General features: G+C 40.0%; 1 protein-coding gene across 3 annotated transcripts in view; it reads right to left on the bottom strand.

Moving 5' to 3' along the window:
• Window positions 1–18644, bottom strand: part of col4a6 (collagen, type IV, alpha 6) — a 149404-nt gene extending 130760 nt beyond the window's left edge. For 2 of the 3 annotated variants that reach the window (XM_005464060.4, XM_019353074.2), the window contains exons 1-3: window positions 18504–18638; window positions 18225–18350; window positions 18013–18058 (exon numbers count right to left, since the gene is read on the bottom strand). In XM_005464060.4, coding sequence (XP_005464117.1) covers window positions 18013–18058; window positions 18225–18235 — 57 coding nt within the window. In that variant the 5' untranslated portion in view covers window positions 18236–18350; window positions 18504–18638. Of the gene's footprint in view, window positions 1–18012; window positions 18059–18224; window positions 18351–18503 lie in introns of all 3 variants that reach the window. The other variant, XM_019353073.2, reaches the window with a different exon arrangement.
• Between the last annotated feature and the right edge of the window lie 329 nt (window positions 18645–18973).

The following is an 18973-nucleotide window of genomic DNA, read 5'->3' as shown; positions in this document are numbered from 1 at the left end:
TAAAACAAGTTTTAGGGTATTATATCTGCAAGTTATTGGCTTCATTGAAGTGTTTGACTGACATACAGCAATAAGCTGTGGCACTTCCCTGCCCGCAGGCGGTGTTTTCCTCAAAGCAAAGCAGTGGCATCATTAACTTTGGGAGCTGCCTCCAGTGAAGTCATAACAAAAGAGGGAACCAAGAGAAAGGGAGACAGGGAAGCGTAACGGGTGAGATAAAAAAAAGAAAGAAGACAGACAAAGGTCGGGGCAGTCCACCAAAGTTGTGTCATTCATAGGAAGGAGAGGAAAAGAAGGAAGGCGGGAGTAGAAGCGGGTGGGGCTGAGGTGGTTACCTGGATGCCTGGATTACCTGGCTGGCACAAAGGAGGGAGTGAAGGATGAGTGTGAGACAAAGAGGTGGAAAAACAAGAGCGGAAGTATGTGTAATTACAGGGACAGGCTGAGTCTGAGGCGGTAATAGCACACAATGCGTGACACATCTGACGTGCCAATGATAGTGTTCCTGTCATAGTGGGGCTGTCGCCAAGGTTTACCTCGCCGCAGTTACAGTAACCAAGGAGTATACCAGGGACAAGAAAGGGGGGAGGACCTTTCTTGATTTTAACCACGGAAAATTAGAGAGAAGCCACATTTTAAACTTCACAAAAATAAAACCCATTGTTTGATACTGGAGGGAAAAAACTTTGTTTTCATTGATGAACTTCATGCATCTTCACAGTAACTTAAAAAATATGAGAATTTATGAGATATGACACTAAAGTTTATAATAAAAATAGAGTATTTTATAAAGAAAAACTTCCTGGTCATAGTGTAAATTTGTCTTTCATCTACCATAATGTTTGTCTTCCTATAATAAAGAACATATTTCAGCTTCACAAACAAACATTTGCTGCTTTAAGGGGTTGCTTTCTCCATCTGTGATAAAAGCGCTTCAATTAAAGCTGCAAATCAACAAGAAAACAATGACTGAAAATGCTGTCAGCAATTACAATTCCTTCTTTTAGTGATTTGATAAACTTCACTAGAGCTGGCAAATTAACTTAAAGCAAAGAAAGACAAACAGGACTGCTTCAGCCGAGCTTTCCCTCTTTAAACGAGCAGTTAACACCACCCCGCTAAAGGTAAAGTTAAACAGGATATTAGAGCTGTGCACACATTTGTTTTGGTTCGGTTTACATTAGCTGCCAGCCAGATACATCACCCTAAGCTAAACCAGCAACCTGCGCCATTACTACTCACAGCAGCAGCATTACTGTGGACTCTGGTGGGTAAATAATGGGTCGATTAAAGAACATTAGCAGTAATGAGAAAGCCTCTCTTCACACCACACATACACACCTTGTCTCCGCACAGGCGTTTTCCAGACCACCACCACAGTAAACTGACAAACAAAAGAAGATGTGTTTCTCCTGCACAGGCATGCATAAGTATGCCAAAGTAAAGGTGTCGTGGGGGGGAAAAACTGAGCGTTAAGGTAAAGGAAACTGAAAGTCTACAGAGGATGGGAGGTTAAATTGCCATAGTGTCTACTTTAAAATCAATAAAAAGGAAGCCACAAAACAAAAAAGTGGAAAGTATCGGTCACAGTTTTAGCTACGTCTATGATACAAATGTGGTATAGTCCACAATAAAGAGGTGAAATGTCAGCCAGAAGAACATGCAAGGTTTAAGGGTTTCCTTCACTAAGATGATGATTTTATATAGAAAGTTGCAGATCCACTGTTTGACTTATATTTGTGTGGATGCCCTCAAAGGCATCCACACAAAAATTTGTTTAATATGTGCATTTTTTTCACCACTTTTCAGCAAAAATTTCTCTGTCTTTACCCCTTTCAGTAGAATTTTTTGCTTTTCACCACTTTTCAGCAAAAAAATTCTGCTTCTTCACCTGTTTTCAGCAGAATTTTCAGTTTCTTCACCGCCATATAACTTTTTGCAAGTTTTCAACTTTTTCAGCTTTTTCAGCAGGCAACTTCAGCGTTAAGGCATCCACACAGCATTTTCGCAGGAAATACAAATTTTTTCTAGTTGTACTATTGAGTTCCTGTTTCTCTTTAAACTTTTTGTGTGGATGCCCTCAAAGACATCCACACTATTGAGTTCCTGTTTCTCTCTAAACTTTATTCTTCAAGTTGCTCCCCCGTTTTTCGGCACTTAACTACTCCCTCAGTTTTCAGCCGATTTTCTCCGTTCAAACTCTAAACTGTTCTGCTCTTTCTGCTAATTCCAGCTATGACTTTTGGTGTTTATTACTATTATACTTTTTAAAATATTACACTTTTTTCCTTTAATTTGTCCCATTGAAATGAATGGAAAACTTCCACAATTCTGCTAAAACTTGCTTGTTTTTGAAACTTAACTACTTCCTCATACTTTCACCCAGAAACTCCATTCAAACTTTAAAATGTTCTCAGATTATTGGGCTATTGCTGTGTGATTCAGCTTTTTCAGATCTTCTACCGTTTTAATTTTATACCTCTTTAAGTTTTCAGTTCCAAAATTGTGATTTTTCAGAAAATACATGCGTTGCTATGGTTGCTATGCAATTAACTCAGAGTGTGTGCTGGTCTGTTCTGAAGTTTCTCTTCATGTCCGAACAACTTCTTGCTACTCGCTCAATTTTCACTCAACCCCCACAAATTATACATCAAAACGTAGGTATTTTTGCTGGCTTTCAGACAATGTCACTATCTTTATTGTGAGATTTACCGTTTTTTCGCAATTTGCCTCGAAGTGACACAAGGTCTGTTAACTCCCCATTCAAAGTCTATGGGGAGGTTTTGAAATTCAGAGCTGAAATTCTGTAACGGGAGGCATTTTCAAATCGCCATATCTCCTTAATAAAGCAAAGTTAGGACATGAGGCGTGTGCCAATATATCTTCAGACACTGCTGACACTCACAGTGGAAGCAGTTTTTACAATTATCTTACCGTTGAGCAATGAATTACGTTTGTTTGAGGGTTGGAAATCTGTCCTCCTCTCAGTTTTCAAACTCCGAAAATGAAGCCATTTCTTCTCTCGTCATATCTCCGCGACGGAGGTACAAAGAGCAATGAAAATCGCAGTCAAAGTACACCAAAGTCCGCTGATTCACCCAGTACAAGAATTATGCCGCTAGCCCTCCTAGTTTTTGAGTTACACGATGTTTTGTAACTCCAAAAAACGGCGTTTTTCGCCTCTCACCGCGATCTATTTCTGATTGCTGATGTCTTTGTTTTTCAGGTGGCGCAATCAGTAATGACACGGCTCTGCAGCTCAAACGTCGTGGGTTCAATCCCACCTTGGTCAACATTTTTTTTTCACTACAAATTTATACACTATCACAGACCTGTAATTTATATTGCTAATTTTTTTCACTACAAATGAGTAGTGCAAAAACATACTTTGTCTGCAACATCACAGTATATCTGTTATGTTATAGTATTACTACTAAATCACAGTATTTCTGCCAATTCAAGGAGGCTGACTGTTACTAAGTACATCAGTGTACATAGGTCATCTGTTGTGTTGGAGTGCCCTCTTGTGGCGCCTTTTGGGTAGTGCCTTAGTAAACGTGAACACTGCAAAGAAATGGTATCAGACTGGTTTGTAGTGGAGGAATTTGTTGCCAGTTTCTTTCATCTTTAATCTGTATTCATGTTGTAATGTAGTAGTACCACAATATGGCAGAAACACTATGTTTTGGCACAAATACTTTGATTTGGTATACTTTAGCTTCTTCACCCCTTTTCAGCAAAATTTTCATTTTTTTCACCCCTTTTCAGCACAAATTCCAGCTTTTTTGGCTGTTTTCAGAAAAAAAAACCTCTTTTCAGCAGAAACTCTGCTGATTCATCTCTTTTCAGCGCAAGTTTCTGCTTCTTTGCCTCTTTTCTGCAGAAATTCTGCTGATTCACCTCTTTTCTGCAAAATTTTCAGCCTTTTCACCTCTTATCAGCACAATTCTCAGCAGCTTCTGCTCATTTCAGCAGAATGGTCAGTCTGTCCACCTCTTCTTTGCGAGAATAAGTTTGGCTCAGTGAGATGAGTAGCTGCCTTATGACCAGGAGGGCCAGGTTTGAATCCTGCTCAGGGTGAAATTTTTTTTTCACCACCATACAACTTTTTGCAACTTTTCATCTTTTTCAGCTTTTCAGCAGACAGCTTCAGCGTTAAGGCATCCACACAGCATTTTCGCAGGAAATGCAAATTTTTCTAGTTTAAATTGTACCCCATAGATCATTATAAGATCACTTTGCCTTAATGTTGATCATTCTTTTTAACAATAGGCATGAACATTTGGTCATGATTTGATCATAATTTGAAAAATAAGCTATTATTGTGATGCATTTTAATTCAATTCAATTCAATTCAATTTTATTTATATAGCGCCAAATCACAACAAAAGTCGCCTCAAGGCGCTTTATATTGTACAGTAGATAGCACAATAATAAATACAGAGAAAAACCCAACAATCATATGACCCCCTATGAGCAAGCACTTTGGCGACAGTGGGAAGGAAAAACTCCCTTTTAACAGGAAGAAACCTCCGGCAGAACCAGGCTCAGGGAGGGGCGGCCATCTGCTGCGACCGGTTGGGGTGAAAGAAGGAAAACAGGATGAAAGACATGCTGTGGAAGAGAGACAGAGATTAATAACAGATATGATTCGATGCAGAGAGGTCTATTAGCACATAGTGAGTGAGAAAGGTGACTGGAAGGGAAAAACTCAATGCATCATGGGAATCCCCGGCAGCCTACGTCTATTGCAGCATAACTAAGGGAGGATTCAGGGTCACCTGGTCCAGCCCTAACTATATGCTTTAGCAAAAAGGAAAGTTTTAAGCCTAATCTTGAAAGTAGAGATAGTGTCTGTCTCCCGAATCCAAACTGGAAGTTGGTTCCACAGAAGAGGGGCCTGAAAACTGAAGGCTCTGCCTCCCATTCTACTTTTAAATACTCTAGGAACAACAAGTAGGCCTGCAGTGCAAGAGCGAAGTGCTCTAATAGGGTGATATGGTACTACAAGGTCATTAAGATAAGATGGGGCCTGATTATTTAAGACCTTGTATGTGAGGAGCAGGATTTTGAAATCAATTCTGGATTTAACAGGAAGCCAATGAAGGGAAGCCAAAACAGGAGAAATATGCTCTCTCTTTCTAGTCCCTGTCAGTACTCTTGCTGCAGCATTTTGGATTAGCTGAAGGCTTCTCAGCGAGTTTTTAGGACTTCCTGATAATAGTGAATTACAGTAGTCCAGCCTGGAAGTAATAAATGCATGAACTAGTTTTTCAGCATCACTCTGAGACAGGATATTTCTAATTTTAGAGATGTTGCGCAAATGGAAGAAAGCAGTCTTACATATTTGTTTAATATGTGCATTGAAGGACATGTCCTGGTCAAAAATGACTCCAAGGTTTCTCACAGTGTTACTGGAGGCCAAGGTAATGCCATCCAGAGTAAGAATCTGCTTAGATACCATATTTCTAAGATTTTCAGGGCCGAGTACAATAACCTCAGTTTTATCTGAATTAAGAAGCAGAAAGTTAGCGGCCATCCAGGTCTTTATGTCTTTAAGACATTCCTGCAGTTTAACTAATTGGTGTGTGTTACCTGGCTTCATGGATAGATAGAGCTGCGTGTCATCTGCATAGCAGTGAAAATTTATGCTATGTCTTCTAATGATGTTGCCTAGGGGAAGCATGTATAATGTAAATAGAATTGGTCCTAGCACTGAACCCTGTGGAACACCATAATTGACCTTAGTGTCTGAAGAGGACTCTCCATTTACATGTACAAACTGGAGTCTATTAGATAGATATGATACAAACCACTGCAGTGCAGTACCTGTAATACCTACAGCATGTTCTAATCGCTCTAATAGGATATTATGGTCAACAGTATCGAACGCAGCACTGAGGTCTAGCAGGACAAGCACAGAGATGAGTCCACTGTCAGAGGCCATAAGAAGATCATTTGTAACCTTCACTAAAGCTGTTTCTGTGCTGTGATGAGCTCTGAAACCTGACTGAAACTCTTCAAATAAGCCATTCCTCTGCAGATGATCTGTTAGCTGTTTGACAACTACTCTTTCAAGGATTTTTGATATGAAAGGAAGGTTGGAGATTGGCCTATAATTAGCTAAGACAGCTGGGTCTAGAGATGGCTTTTTAAGTAAAGGTTTAACTACAGCCAGCTTGAAGGCCTGTGGTACATAGCCGATTATTAGAGATAGGTTGATCATATTTAAGATTGAAGCATTAATTAATGGCAGGACTTCTTTGAGCAGTTTTGTAGGAATGGGGTCTAAAAGACACGTTGATGGTTTGGAGGAATTAATTATTGAAGTTAACTCAGAAAGATCAATTGGAGAAAAAGAGTCTAACTTAACATCGATGGTACTAAGAGTAGCTGTAGATAATATTACATCTGTGGGATGATTATTGGTAATTTTTTCTCTAATGATAAAAATTTTATTTGTGAAGAAGTTCATGAAGTCATTACTAGTTAACGTTAAAGGGATGGTTGGCTCAGTAGAGCTCTGACTTTTTGTCAGCCTGGCTACAGTGCTGAAGAGAAACCTGGGGTTGTTCTTATTTTCTTCAATCAGTGACGAATAGTAAGATGTTCTGGCTTTGCGGAGGGCTTTCTTATAAAGCAGCAAACTATTTCTCCAGGCTAAATGATGATCCTCTAAATTTGTGACACGCCATTTCCTCTCCAGCTTACGAGTTATCTGCTTTAGGCTACGTGTTTGAGAATTATACCACGGAGTCAGGGACTTTGGATTTGAGGCCTTAGTTTTCACAGGAGCTACAGTATCCATAGTCGTACGTAGTGAGGAGGTAAAATTATTAACAAGATAATCGACCTCTGTTGGAGTAGCGTTCAGATAGCTGCTCTGCTCTATGTTGGTACAGGGCATTGAAGATGATAACAGTGGGTGGATTATATTCTTAAACTTAGTTACAGCACTTTCAGAAAGACATCTACTTTGATAAAGTCTACTCTCCACTGCTGTGTAATCAATTATTGTAAATGTAAATGTTATCAGGAAATGATCAGACAGCAGAGGGTTTTCAGGAAACACTGTTAAATATTCAGTTTCTATGCCATACGTTAAAACAAGATCTAGAGTGTGATTAAAGTGGTGGGTGGGTTCTTTTACATTTTGAGAGAAGCCAATTGAGTCTAGTAACAGATTAAATGCGATGTTGAGGCTGTCATTTTTAGCATCTACATGGATGTTAAAATCACCCACAATAATTATTTTATCTGAGCTGAGCACTAAATCAGATAAAAAGTCTGAGAAATCAGAGAGAAACTCTGTGTAAGGCCCAGGTGGACGATAGATGATAACAAGTAAGACTGGTTTCTGAGTTTTACAGCTGGGGTGGACGAGGCTAAGCATCAGGCTTTCAAATGAATTAAAAGTCTGTCTTGGTCTTTCGTTAATTAATAGGCTGGTGTGAAAAATTGCTGCCACACCGCCCCTCGGCCTGTGCTTCGGGATTTCTGGTAGTTAGAATGACTCGGGGGTGTTGATTCATTTAAACTAACATACTCATCCTGCTGCAACCAGGTTTCTGTAAGGCAGAGTAAATCGATTTGTTGATCAATTATTAAGTCATGTACTAACAGAGACTTGGAGGAGAGAGACCTAATATTTAATAATCCACATTTCACTGTTTTACTCTTTGGTTCAGATGTGGATACTGTATTGTTCTTTCTTTGTGATTTTTTATGTTTAAGTTGTTTATTGCTGGTTTTTAGTTTGTTTTTTGTCTTTTTGGGAGCTGACACAGTCTCAATGGAGATGGGTTTTTGGGGGGTAGCAGGAGGAGAGAAGCTGCAGAGAGGCGTGTAAGACTGCAACTCTGCTTCCTGGTCCCAACTCTGGATAGTCATATTTTGGGGGGTTTAATGAATTTGTCCATATTTCTAGAAATGAGAGCTGCTCCATCCAAAGTGGGATGGATGCCGTCTCTCCTAACAAGACCAGGTTTCCTCCAGAAGGTTTGCCAATTATCTATGAAGCCCACATCGTTTCTGGGACACCACTCAGACAGCCAGCAATTTAAGGAGAACATGCGGCTAAACATGTCACTCCTGGTCTGATTGGGGAGGGGACCAGAGAAAACTACAGAGTCCGACATTGTTTTTGCAAAGTTACACACCGATTCAATATTGATTTTAGTGACCTCCGATTGGCGTAACCGGGTGTCATTACTGCCGACGTGAATTATGATCTTACTGTATTTACGTTTACCCTTAGCCAGCAGTTTTAAATTTCCTTCAATGTCGCCTGCTCTGGCCCCTGGAAGACAATTGACTATGGTTGCCGGTGTCTCTAGCTTCACATGTCTGAGAACAGAATCACCAATTACCAGAGTTTGACCCCCGGCGGGTGTGTCGCCGAGTGGGGAAAAACGGTTAGACACATGAACAGGTTGGTGGTGTACCTGGGGCTTCAGTTTAAGACTATGCTTCCTCCTCACCGTCACCCAGCCGCCCTCTTTCCCCAGCTGCTTGGGGTCTGCCGGGGAACAGCTAGCGGGGCCTACGCTATCTTCGGCTGCACCAGCTACAGGGGCCTGGCTAGCTTAGACGGGTGAATGAAGGGTGCGAAGCCGAGTCTCCAATTCAGTAATCCTGGCCTCCAGAGCTGCAAATATGCTACATTTATTACAGGTATCATTACTGCTAAAGGAGGCCGAGGAGTAACTAAACATCTGACACAATGAGCAGGAAAGTGCAGGAGGGACAGGTGAAGTAGCCATGGTGCTAACGAGTCGGCTACGAGCTAAGCTAAGCTAGCGAAACAGTAAAGAGACAGTGAGTGAATACTTTGGCTATAAATTAGGTAGTGAGTACACAGAAAGGGTGATTCAGATGAAGCACGTTAAGATTATACTATGAAATTTTAGTTCACTCTTAGCTCTTTAAATATTACAGCTGTCACCAGACTGGAATGCTTTAAACAGCCTGACAGCGGTGGTAGATTATAAAAAGAAATGCTCTACTAATTCTTTTTTATCAGAATTTAAGCTTCTTAAGGCTAAAATGCTAACAATGTCTCCTCTATTTATACATCCTGATTTCTTGGAGTAATATTAGCATCTATTTGCAATAGATATATCAAGTATTTACTCCTCTTTTAGCTCTGAGTCTCTTTCGTCTCCTTAAAGAAACATGTGGTTTTCCTCCATTCATCCATCCATCCATCCATCCATCCATCCATCCATTCATCCATCCATTTTCTTTGCCGCTCCCAGCCACCTCCTCCTGCACATTCATCAGGATACCACGGTTTTCCCAAGCCCAAGGGAAGAGATGTTCTGTCTCAGGGTTTCCTCCCAGTAGGACCCAAACTACCTCAACTGGCTCCTTTCCATGTGGAGAAATAGCAGCTCTACTCTGAGACTTTCCCAAATGGCCAGGTTCTTCACCCTGTGTTCCTGTTTGAAGCAACCCTTCAAATTAAGCTAATTTAAGCCACTTGTATCTGCAGTCTCCTTCTTTTGGTCACTAACCAGAGCTTGTGGCCATAGATGAGGACAGGAACATAGACTGACCGGTAAATTGAAAGCTCCACTTTCATGCTCAGCTCTCTTTTCAGCATATTGGTATAGCATCTGCGTCACAGTTGTCGTCGCACCAATCCGTTTGCCAATCTACCCAAAATCATGAACAAGACCATCAGATACTTAAACTTAAACTTCTCCACTTGGGGCATCAACTGGAGAGGGCACTCAGCCAATTTCTGCCAGAGAACCACGATTTTATAAAAATAATGAAATACCAAAACATAGGTGGGGGAAGATCTTGTTTCAGGATAAAAGAAGATACCATCAAACAAGCTAAGACATCATCAAAACACCTCACCCCACTTTCCTTCCCCACTCCTTTCTTTTCTTTATATCGCTATATGCTCTAGCTGTATCTGCAGTGAATTTGCTCATCTTCCTTTCATGAAAGGCAAAAAACCAAAGGACAAAGTGCAATAAACAAATCTGCAGAGAGTGGGCGGAGGAATGTTAAGCTGTCGCTGCAGCCACAAACCCCCGCTGCCTTTGTTGTGCTCAGACGAACTCTGACCTCTGAGTTTACTGCGACCAATCGTGGGACAACCTGACAGCATGTGCTTGATCCAAAGAAAATGAGTCAGAACTGATATGTGAAAGTAGCTGTGCCAAGAATTGGCAAATGGAGAGGAATGTTGCCATAACTTTTAAAGTTCAACCGCGACGCTAAAACTGACAGTTGACAGACAAAAACACAGTGGTTCCAGTTTGCGCCAATATTGGCAAATCCCAACTTCAGGTCTGATAACGATCTTCTCACCTTCTGTAACACATAAAAGACATATTTTCAGTCAACTTTATCAACTGTCCTGAACACGATCCACACCCAATAACAGATGTTTCGTGGCTTCTAACCATAGCTTTTAAACTGTTTTAAAAAAACATAATTTTCACAATATTCACTGTCACATCAATGAAGTCAAACATGGATCAATGCAAAAACATGACAATCAGGGCTTTTAGCTGGATTGTATAACAGAAACAGTGTTACAAAATCTCTGTTAAATAAGGATTCAAAGAAGAAAAAGACCTGTTGTCTGACAGTTTTGACATTATTTCCAACAAAAAAAATTTCTTCCAACTCAAGTTTCTATTAATTTTTACAATCAATCCAACTGAACCATTTATTTTTCTGCACAGATGCAAGTGGATCTATGCTGGGTCCCTCACTGTAGACTTCCAAGTAAAATAAAGTATCTTATTGTATCTTTAGGGATACAACAGCTTGTCAGCGGGCCTGTACACTGAAGGATAATATTACTGCACCCTTGAGAGGTATTACTTCTTTGTAGTCCAATGTGGTTTGTACCTTCACTCTTGAACTCCCAACGACATGACTGTATGCTTATGTACAAGTACATTTTACTCATCATACTGTCATTAAGTCTGGATTATACTTTTTGCCTCAGCAAGTCCCCTTTGATTCAAATTCCATCATCAGACGGTTAGTGCAGTGCTTGCCTGTTTTTGGTAATTACTTGGTCTTTTGCAGCTTCAGCCACCAGAGCAATGATAGGTTCAGATCCTGAAGTTTGAACAGTGCTAACATCTCCAGCATATTTGCCCATAACCACCACCACTAAAACCAAAACAGAACGTATTAAAACCTTAAAATCTACAAGTTAAATCCACAGATTTGGCTGTATATAGACTGTCTCGTGATAATTTACCATTCCATAATATTTTCTGTACAGGAATAACACAAACATAGTTCCCCAAAGATGAAACATGCTTCTTGTTGCATCATATGCCATTATTAGGAATCAACTTAACCAGTTCCTGGCAGTAACTTTTCAGTTCAGTGTTTCTGAATTATTACAGAATAAGGCGAAGGCAATGAGAGAAGCAAATGAAGAAGACCAATCAAACCTGAAAATATAAATTATACAGCTTTTCATTTGATTGATTTGATCAGTCCAATATAACAGAAGGTAATCTGAAGGTAAACCAACTTAGATGTAGAGAATGCAGTGGACAGTTTCTCAGCATATACATTATCACTGTGCTCTGCTACGACTCAGCGCAATTATTTTATGTGACGTTACATTCAGACCTTCTCTGTCTGGTTTTTGGTTTCACACTTGGCTCTCCCATCACATGAGATTCGAAATTTGTGTACATGGTACCTGTAACATCATGAGAAGCCAGCATGTCCTTTTACATAATTAGATGAGGGTATTTCCCGGTAAAAAAACAAAAAACAAAAGCTCAGGGTGTCTTTCATCCCACCTGCACTGGACCTAAACGGATGTGTATGATTTTATGGGGAAACATGCACCAGTGCTTGCAAGCACCACACAGGTAGTAGAGTCTTATCAGTGGGTGTGGGAGAGGAACGGTCTAGGCTTTTCAACAACATATTAAAGCTGCTATGTTTGGTTTAGTGTTCCTAATGTACTTAGTTACATGTTTTAAGTAAACCTGAGGGGGAAAAATTAAAATTCCAGCTTTGAAGTCATAAGCAGAAACCAGAAAAATGGCACGCGTGAGTAAAAAGTGATTTAACAGAAAAGGGAATGGAAGGCAGTCAGGAGGAAAATGAGAGAGTTAAATAGCAGAGACAGAAGAGGCGTCTGCCTAAGGCTACGTCCACACTAGCCCGGATAGATTTGAAAACGCTTTAGTGTGGACGTAGCCTGAGAGAACTGTGAGAACTGAGAGAGAGCAGCACGACCCAGTCACATCAAACTGATTTACCAGGTGGCTCTTTATCACATTTCAAAACAACAGCAGAACTTTTTTATAAACTTGACTAATCTCATCCTGTCCCAAGCCTTCTTCCCATGGGGAAACTACACTACGGTCTCGATCGTTCCCACTGCCACTTGTGGCACATATAAACTAAAAGTCATATGCAACCCCTGAAGTATTTTAACCTGAGGAAAAGTCTTAAATCATTTTAATTAGATTTGACAGCTTTCACTACATTTTCACAGTTTGGCTGCATCATCTTTGTTTTCCATCTTAAATACGGCAAAGTTTTCAACAGTTTCCCCTTAATTATGATTTGTCGATATAAGGCTGATTATGGAATTTACTGTACGAGGAAAATCTGTCATAATCTGCACCCTTTCCTTTCCTCTTTCTTACGTAATTCACACAGGTTACACAACACGTCCTTGAAAAGTGAGAATTATACTGTATGACCTCACCGTGACATTAAACTCGACAAAAAAAAAATTCTTGCTTAAGCCCTGAAGGCACATTTTTAAAACCTTCAAACTGAATAAATTATCAGGGAAGAAAGTGTGGAAGTTTTTTTAACTTGTGATATATAGCCATAACTCCTGTTAACCCAAACAGATGTCTCATTAATCAATTAATTTCACCATTTTCTAAAGTATAAGAAAATAGTGAAAAATTGCCATTTGCATTTCTCAGAGCAAAACGTTGTATTTCCTTTGTTTGAGCAAGAGCCAAAAACTCAGAAGAATCTTCATAGTTTTAATTTAAAATTGATTAAATTTATCCGCCAATTATCATAATAACTGTTTTGATAAATTGAACAACCTAAATGCATCTAAATAAGCATTAAACAGGAGAGCACTACTTTAGTAATCAATCACACTTTAGCTTTTTTAAAGAAAGAAAGAAAAAAAGGTTGTGGGGAGCTACTATTCACACCACAAATCAACTGGTAATGGATTGCCTGACTTATGGAAACAGAGGGCAAGAAGTGATAGGAAAACTGGGCGTGGAGGGGGGTAATGATCGGGTGAAGAAAGGCGAGGAGGAGGGCAGGAGGGAAAGGAAGAAGGAGGTGGGGGGAGAACTGTTGTGTTGTGTAGGGTCTAGAAACCACAAATCAAGCAGTGATTGGTCCCTTCACTTAGCGTTTCTGGAATGTTCCAGTCTATAGCACCTGCAGGGAGCGGGAGACAAGTCCTGCCAAGCACTGGAGGAATTCAAGGGGGGAAGGTGGTAGGGTAAAGGAGGTGGCTTTTCCTGCATCAGCTGGTAGTCAGTTAAAAATTAATTATGAAATATGGAAAGTAAATATCTGATAAAATAGGGCAAACTATCTGATTACACTAAATAATACGCCAACACTGAGTACTCACGGTCCAGTGGTAATACAGGCAAAGATTCTTTGGGCTTATTTGACAGAAGTCAGTGAAATTTCCTGTTACTCCTAAAAATTTCATGAGCACAAACCTTAACCTAATTAACACAAAACACCTGTGTGTTAAGGACAATGATGTGAATGAAATTAAACAACACCTAAGAGTTTCATCATCTCATCTGTCAGCAGATTGAGACTCAGTGGTACATACAAACGTGCCCAGCTGGGTCAAAACAAATCTAAAGAGTTGATTTCTTCTCTAGTTTTTCTGGACTCCCTGCTTTCATTGCCATCATAACGCCTCCCCTCTCCTCACCATTCTTCCTCACTCCTGTGTGAAGTTTCCCTTGTGCCAACAGTAGTGTCAGTTCTAACAGAAACCATGCTGAGGCTCCTACAGATGCTCGTTCTCTCCATATGCGTTCACTAAGTGGTGAAATAATTTATAAATACAGCAGCCAGTCTACTTAAACTACTACTACTACACAAGCAAGCAAACCAAAACCAATGTTACAACTGAGGCCGCTACCTGACGTACTTCTTTTGACTGACAGCATAACAGATAGGTGTGGACACCGTGACCAATCACCCATTGGTTAGTGAAGTGTCCTTTTGAAGCCTCGAGCTGAGTGTGCCTCAAAAACATGTCAGAATGTGTGACATCAGCTAAAATCCCCCTTAACTTTAGCTTTAGGCGGCTAAAGCATAATTATGGTTAAGATCGGCTGTGCCTGAAATAATGCACTCACGACTTCATTTGTAAAATATTCAAAATTTCGGACACTATTCATTTTCTTGGCACTGTTGGTTGTATCATTGCAGACACACAGTGCTGATCAGATAAATAAATTAATACTGACATGAACTTTGGTCATAAATACTTACTATACCAAGTTAAATTAATATGTACAAAGGTTTTGTGGCACTTGTTTTGTCAATCTATCTTTTTTTTACTTCAGTGCATGATGGGATATGATTCTTAAGGTGGTACCTATTTATATATATATTGTTCACTAGGTTAGGAAGGCACTATATGACACCTTTAAGTGCACTATATAGGGTATAGCAATACTCGCTAAAAGTTCGGACAGCACTTCAAAATGGCCAACACACTATATGGTTAGTAGTAAAGGATTTTCACAGTTATTATGTACTCTGGCAGTTATTCCTTGCAGGTGGATGCACTTTTTCCTTCAAAACTGCCCTAATCGATTCACCACAGTGCTTGAAACTCTCCTTTGTTGCACACTGACAGGACAGGATCATATCTGCATACCTTGATGCAAATCTCATGCTGCATCAAATCCTTTGCACTTGTTTTTTTTTTCCTTTCAGAATGCCTACTGCTACTATGTTATACAACTACAACATGCTAACTTATTCTAGTTCTACATATATCCAGACAAGACTCCATATGTTTACTGACTAACAGTTGGGCTTCTGCAAGTAATGCATTCACCCTAACCAGGGGCTATCTTCTCACTTTGTTCCATTGAGAGATAAACATTTGCTCTTATCTTGATGGAGCTGACACCACCTGACAAACACCTTCCTGCACTCAGTGGTGCAAAGACAGGAATGAAATTCATATTTTAATTCATCCCAAAATGCAAACTTTAGCACGCACTACTGCAGCGGTACCCAAAGACTTAGCTACCATGGTTATGAAAGGCAAGACCACCCAATGAAGTCATCTGTCACTCACTCAGTCACCAACTCACACACACACACACATACACAACACAAAACAACAGGGAGGCGGGAAGTGGGCGGAGGAGTCAATTCAAAGTCAGTGCAGCTCCATCAGCTGATTCCTGTTGGGACACAGGAAGCTTTCTGCCGCTGAGTCGCTTTAATGTCAGTCGGTCTTTGCTGAAGCACAACCTGAGCAGCATTTCCTGCGACTCCCTCAGCTGGGAGAGCACAAGAGCGAACTGCATGTAATTACTGCATTATAGCACTTTTTACTTTTTTCATTCGTCCTTCAACTGAAGACAGTGAGCAGACCTTCAGAGGCCAGCCAGAGCATCTCCAGCATGACAAAGTAAAACACATTTTAAATGCTCCTGCCCAGCGATATCTACACAATGATCTGATATTTTGTCAGTTGTGGAGACTATGTGCTGTATTTTCAGTGGCTTCCTCAGAGAAAAGACCAATTTTGACCTCTGACATCATCAAACAGCGCCGCTGCTCTTTCTTATTCTAATTTTTATTGTAATGGTTTCGGCGCTGCTTTCATTCACAGCTTAATCAGCTTCTTTACAGATGATTGGTGCAAACCTGAGTAAACTATCATTTCCACTTCTGTTCATTTGATTGTTTGCTTTTCCACCAATGTCAAGAAGATGGAGTTAAGCAATGCAAGATCCCAACTTCTCATTTACTCCTGTAGGACATACAGACTTGTATCCAGCTTTACAACAATGAATTTCTAAGGATTTCCAACTGGTTTTTAACAGGTTTATGCAGCTGTGAGATAAGAAAATTATCTCACCTCATGAAGGATACCACTTCTTCCCACATTTCCTCCATTTATAAGCAGTTCTAAGTGTTTAATATCTAGTTTTTTAAGCATTACGATGCAACTGGAAGGTTATTATGGTTTTTATTGTTATATCTGTGTTGATATCACTTCATGTGTTGCAAAAATGCAAAACACATCTGTAAAACTGCTGATAAATCATAGAGATACACTGATTGTTACATGTTTACATATCTTGACATTTAAAGCAGCAGTGTGTTGTTTTTATTTTGCTGTTAATCTTGTTTGTTACCGTATGTATTCCTTTCTGTAGCAAGAAGACAACAACGAAAAAGCTATTTTGACACCTGTCTTTGAACTTTTAGCCTGCACAACACTTCCACCACACACCAGATAAACATCACTGTATGGATAAATGCACACCATAATCTAATTTTAAAACAGTAAACAAACACAGTATAGATGCATTCCTAACAAATACCGCACAATACTGAACACTTTAGGAAAAATAATTATGCTAGAAGTATTTTTAAGAAGTTTGCAACTTTAAGTATTTTACAGGAGATACAAATCAAATTTTAAATAGTGCATAACTTAGTAGAGAAATAAATAAAAACCTTTACATCGTACATTGCAGATATGCTGTACTTTCAGGGGTGCAGGCCGTATCATGTAGTGGCTTAACCTTGGTTTGTTTTTTTATTATGCATTAAATAAGTGTGCATCATGGATGTTCAACAGGGCGTGGACTCATGTGTTACAAGATCACTTGGGCCTAAAGCAGTTTTTGCTGTTTATTTTTCCTTGTAAGCAGGAGAGAGAGATCTGTCCCCATCACATTTTTATATGTAATATAAGAGGACAACTGAATAGTGAAGCATTAATGATGCACAGAATGCATAAATAAATGTAAAAAGTCAAGGTTAAAAGATTAAAAAATACAGCCCGCATGTCTGAAAAAATACATCATATACACAATATGAGAAAAAGTCAGAATTCTAATTTTAATCTCATAATTCTAGAAAAACAAAATCCAAAAAACCTCCCCTATTTTTTCTTCAGTGGCCCTAATCCTTTTCCCTAACCACTGAGTATTTCTGTGTGAATATATAATTACACTGCAGTTTCAGATAAAATGCACTGATGTTCCATTCTCGTCTAGAGGAATTGCACTCTATTTTGCGAACCTTATTATAAAATGCAAAAGAAATTATCAATAAACGGAAACAAATTGGGCCTGAAGTAGCAAAGCCCTCCACTATTTTCAATCCCCTCTGCAGAACCTCATCAAGTCAGCAGAAAGGTGTGGCTTGGAAAGGCACGCCGGCCCGATATCCTCCTAATTCTTAATATTCATCAGCGGGGCGGGCTTTGGATTGCAAATAACTGCGAGCGGGCCCACTCAAATATGAACTGGGTTTTTTTCGGTGCATAAATGTGGAATTAGTTCAAAGCTTAAAAAAGAGACCCACATACCGTGCAGTGTCTGGCACAAACGGTGCAACAAGCGCGTCTGCAAATGTAATTTACTTTAAATGACAATAACACAAGGCAATGAAAGACTGACTCTATTTAATAAATACAGTTTTTTTTTAGAGGAAATATGATAGAAATGGGTAAAAGTATCACCATATGCTTCAGGCAGAGGCCATGCACAGCATGGATGACCTGTGTGTCGGCGATGTATGACAGTAACTTTGTAACACTGTAAGTCATGCAGCTATCGCACTTGTTTTTAAAGAGACACCAAGCTCCCCATTTTGGTCACAGCTCAGCTGCTCTTTCACGAAACACAGCTCCATCTAAATCGGTTGTTTATGAGTCTGATCTGCGCTAAATAAACCAAGCGGGGATCCTCTCCACCTGAAGGAGTGTAACAGTAAACGAAAGGGACTTACTCCGAGTGCAGACTTCGCCGCGAAGGTCAACGCGATCACACAAAACCTGCAAAAAGAAAAATAAAGTCTTTTAGTTATTTTCCCTCCCAACTTATTACTCAGCAGGTACAGCAGCGAGCAGTGGCAGGGGCAGCCTGCAAAGCCGAAAACTAACTTTGGAGAAATAAGTTTGCAGAGCAGTTATTAAAAGAAATCAAAAAATAAACCCTTACAGGACTTTCATATTGATCCGACTGGTGGAAGGTGGGGACCACAGGTAGAGCTCGATCCCCTTATCTTCACCAGAAAGGCACCGCTTCAAACGCGCTCATCGACGGCTCCAAAAAACCCCCTGTCATCTACCCGGAGACAGAGACAGAGAGATAAAGTAGTCCCACTGACAAACGCCCCAATTTTAACACATAAAGCTCCAAACATTAAAAGCCAGCCAGCGTTGAAATCACACGTTTTGTTGATTTCAACGCATAAAAATCTGAGCTTATCCAACTCACCCAAGTTTTAGCGGTGCAGTCGCTGCTGCGCACTTCGTACTGGTGCGCTTCAACTCAGCAGCCTCAGAGAAGAGGAGGGGCCAGCACATGCCTCCATGCCTCTGACTGCCACCAAGGTACCGCCACATAACACAACTAGTACGGTTCGGACCAGCAAAGGGGGCATAGCGGTGTAAAGCAACTCTACAATCCAGGTTTTAATCAGTGAAAAAGCAACAAAAATACAGAAATTCTTTCAGAGACTACAAAGACTTTTAATCCACAAAAAAGCCCCACAGTTGTTCGCTTTCAGGTGGTTACTGAAGTTTAAAGTGGCCTTAGGACACTTGATGGAAAATTAATCCCCAAACAATCAACAGGGTGGATCTTAAAATTCCTAAATGTGTTTTCATACCATTCACCCACACATTTATGATAAATTTAAAAATTATTACAGCAGATCAGTTTTAGGGATCACGTGTACTTTCCCC

This window comes from Oreochromis niloticus, linkage group LG3 (assembly GCF_001858045.2).
Source record: "Oreochromis niloticus isolate F11D_XX linkage group LG3, O_niloticus_UMD_NMBU, whole genome shotgun sequence".
NCBI classification, from domain to species: Eukaryota; Metazoa; Chordata; class Actinopteri; order Cichliformes; family Cichlidae; genus Oreochromis; species Oreochromis niloticus.
Note: the sequence above shows the minus strand (reverse complement) of the source record. Positions and strands in the feature narration are given on the sequence as shown.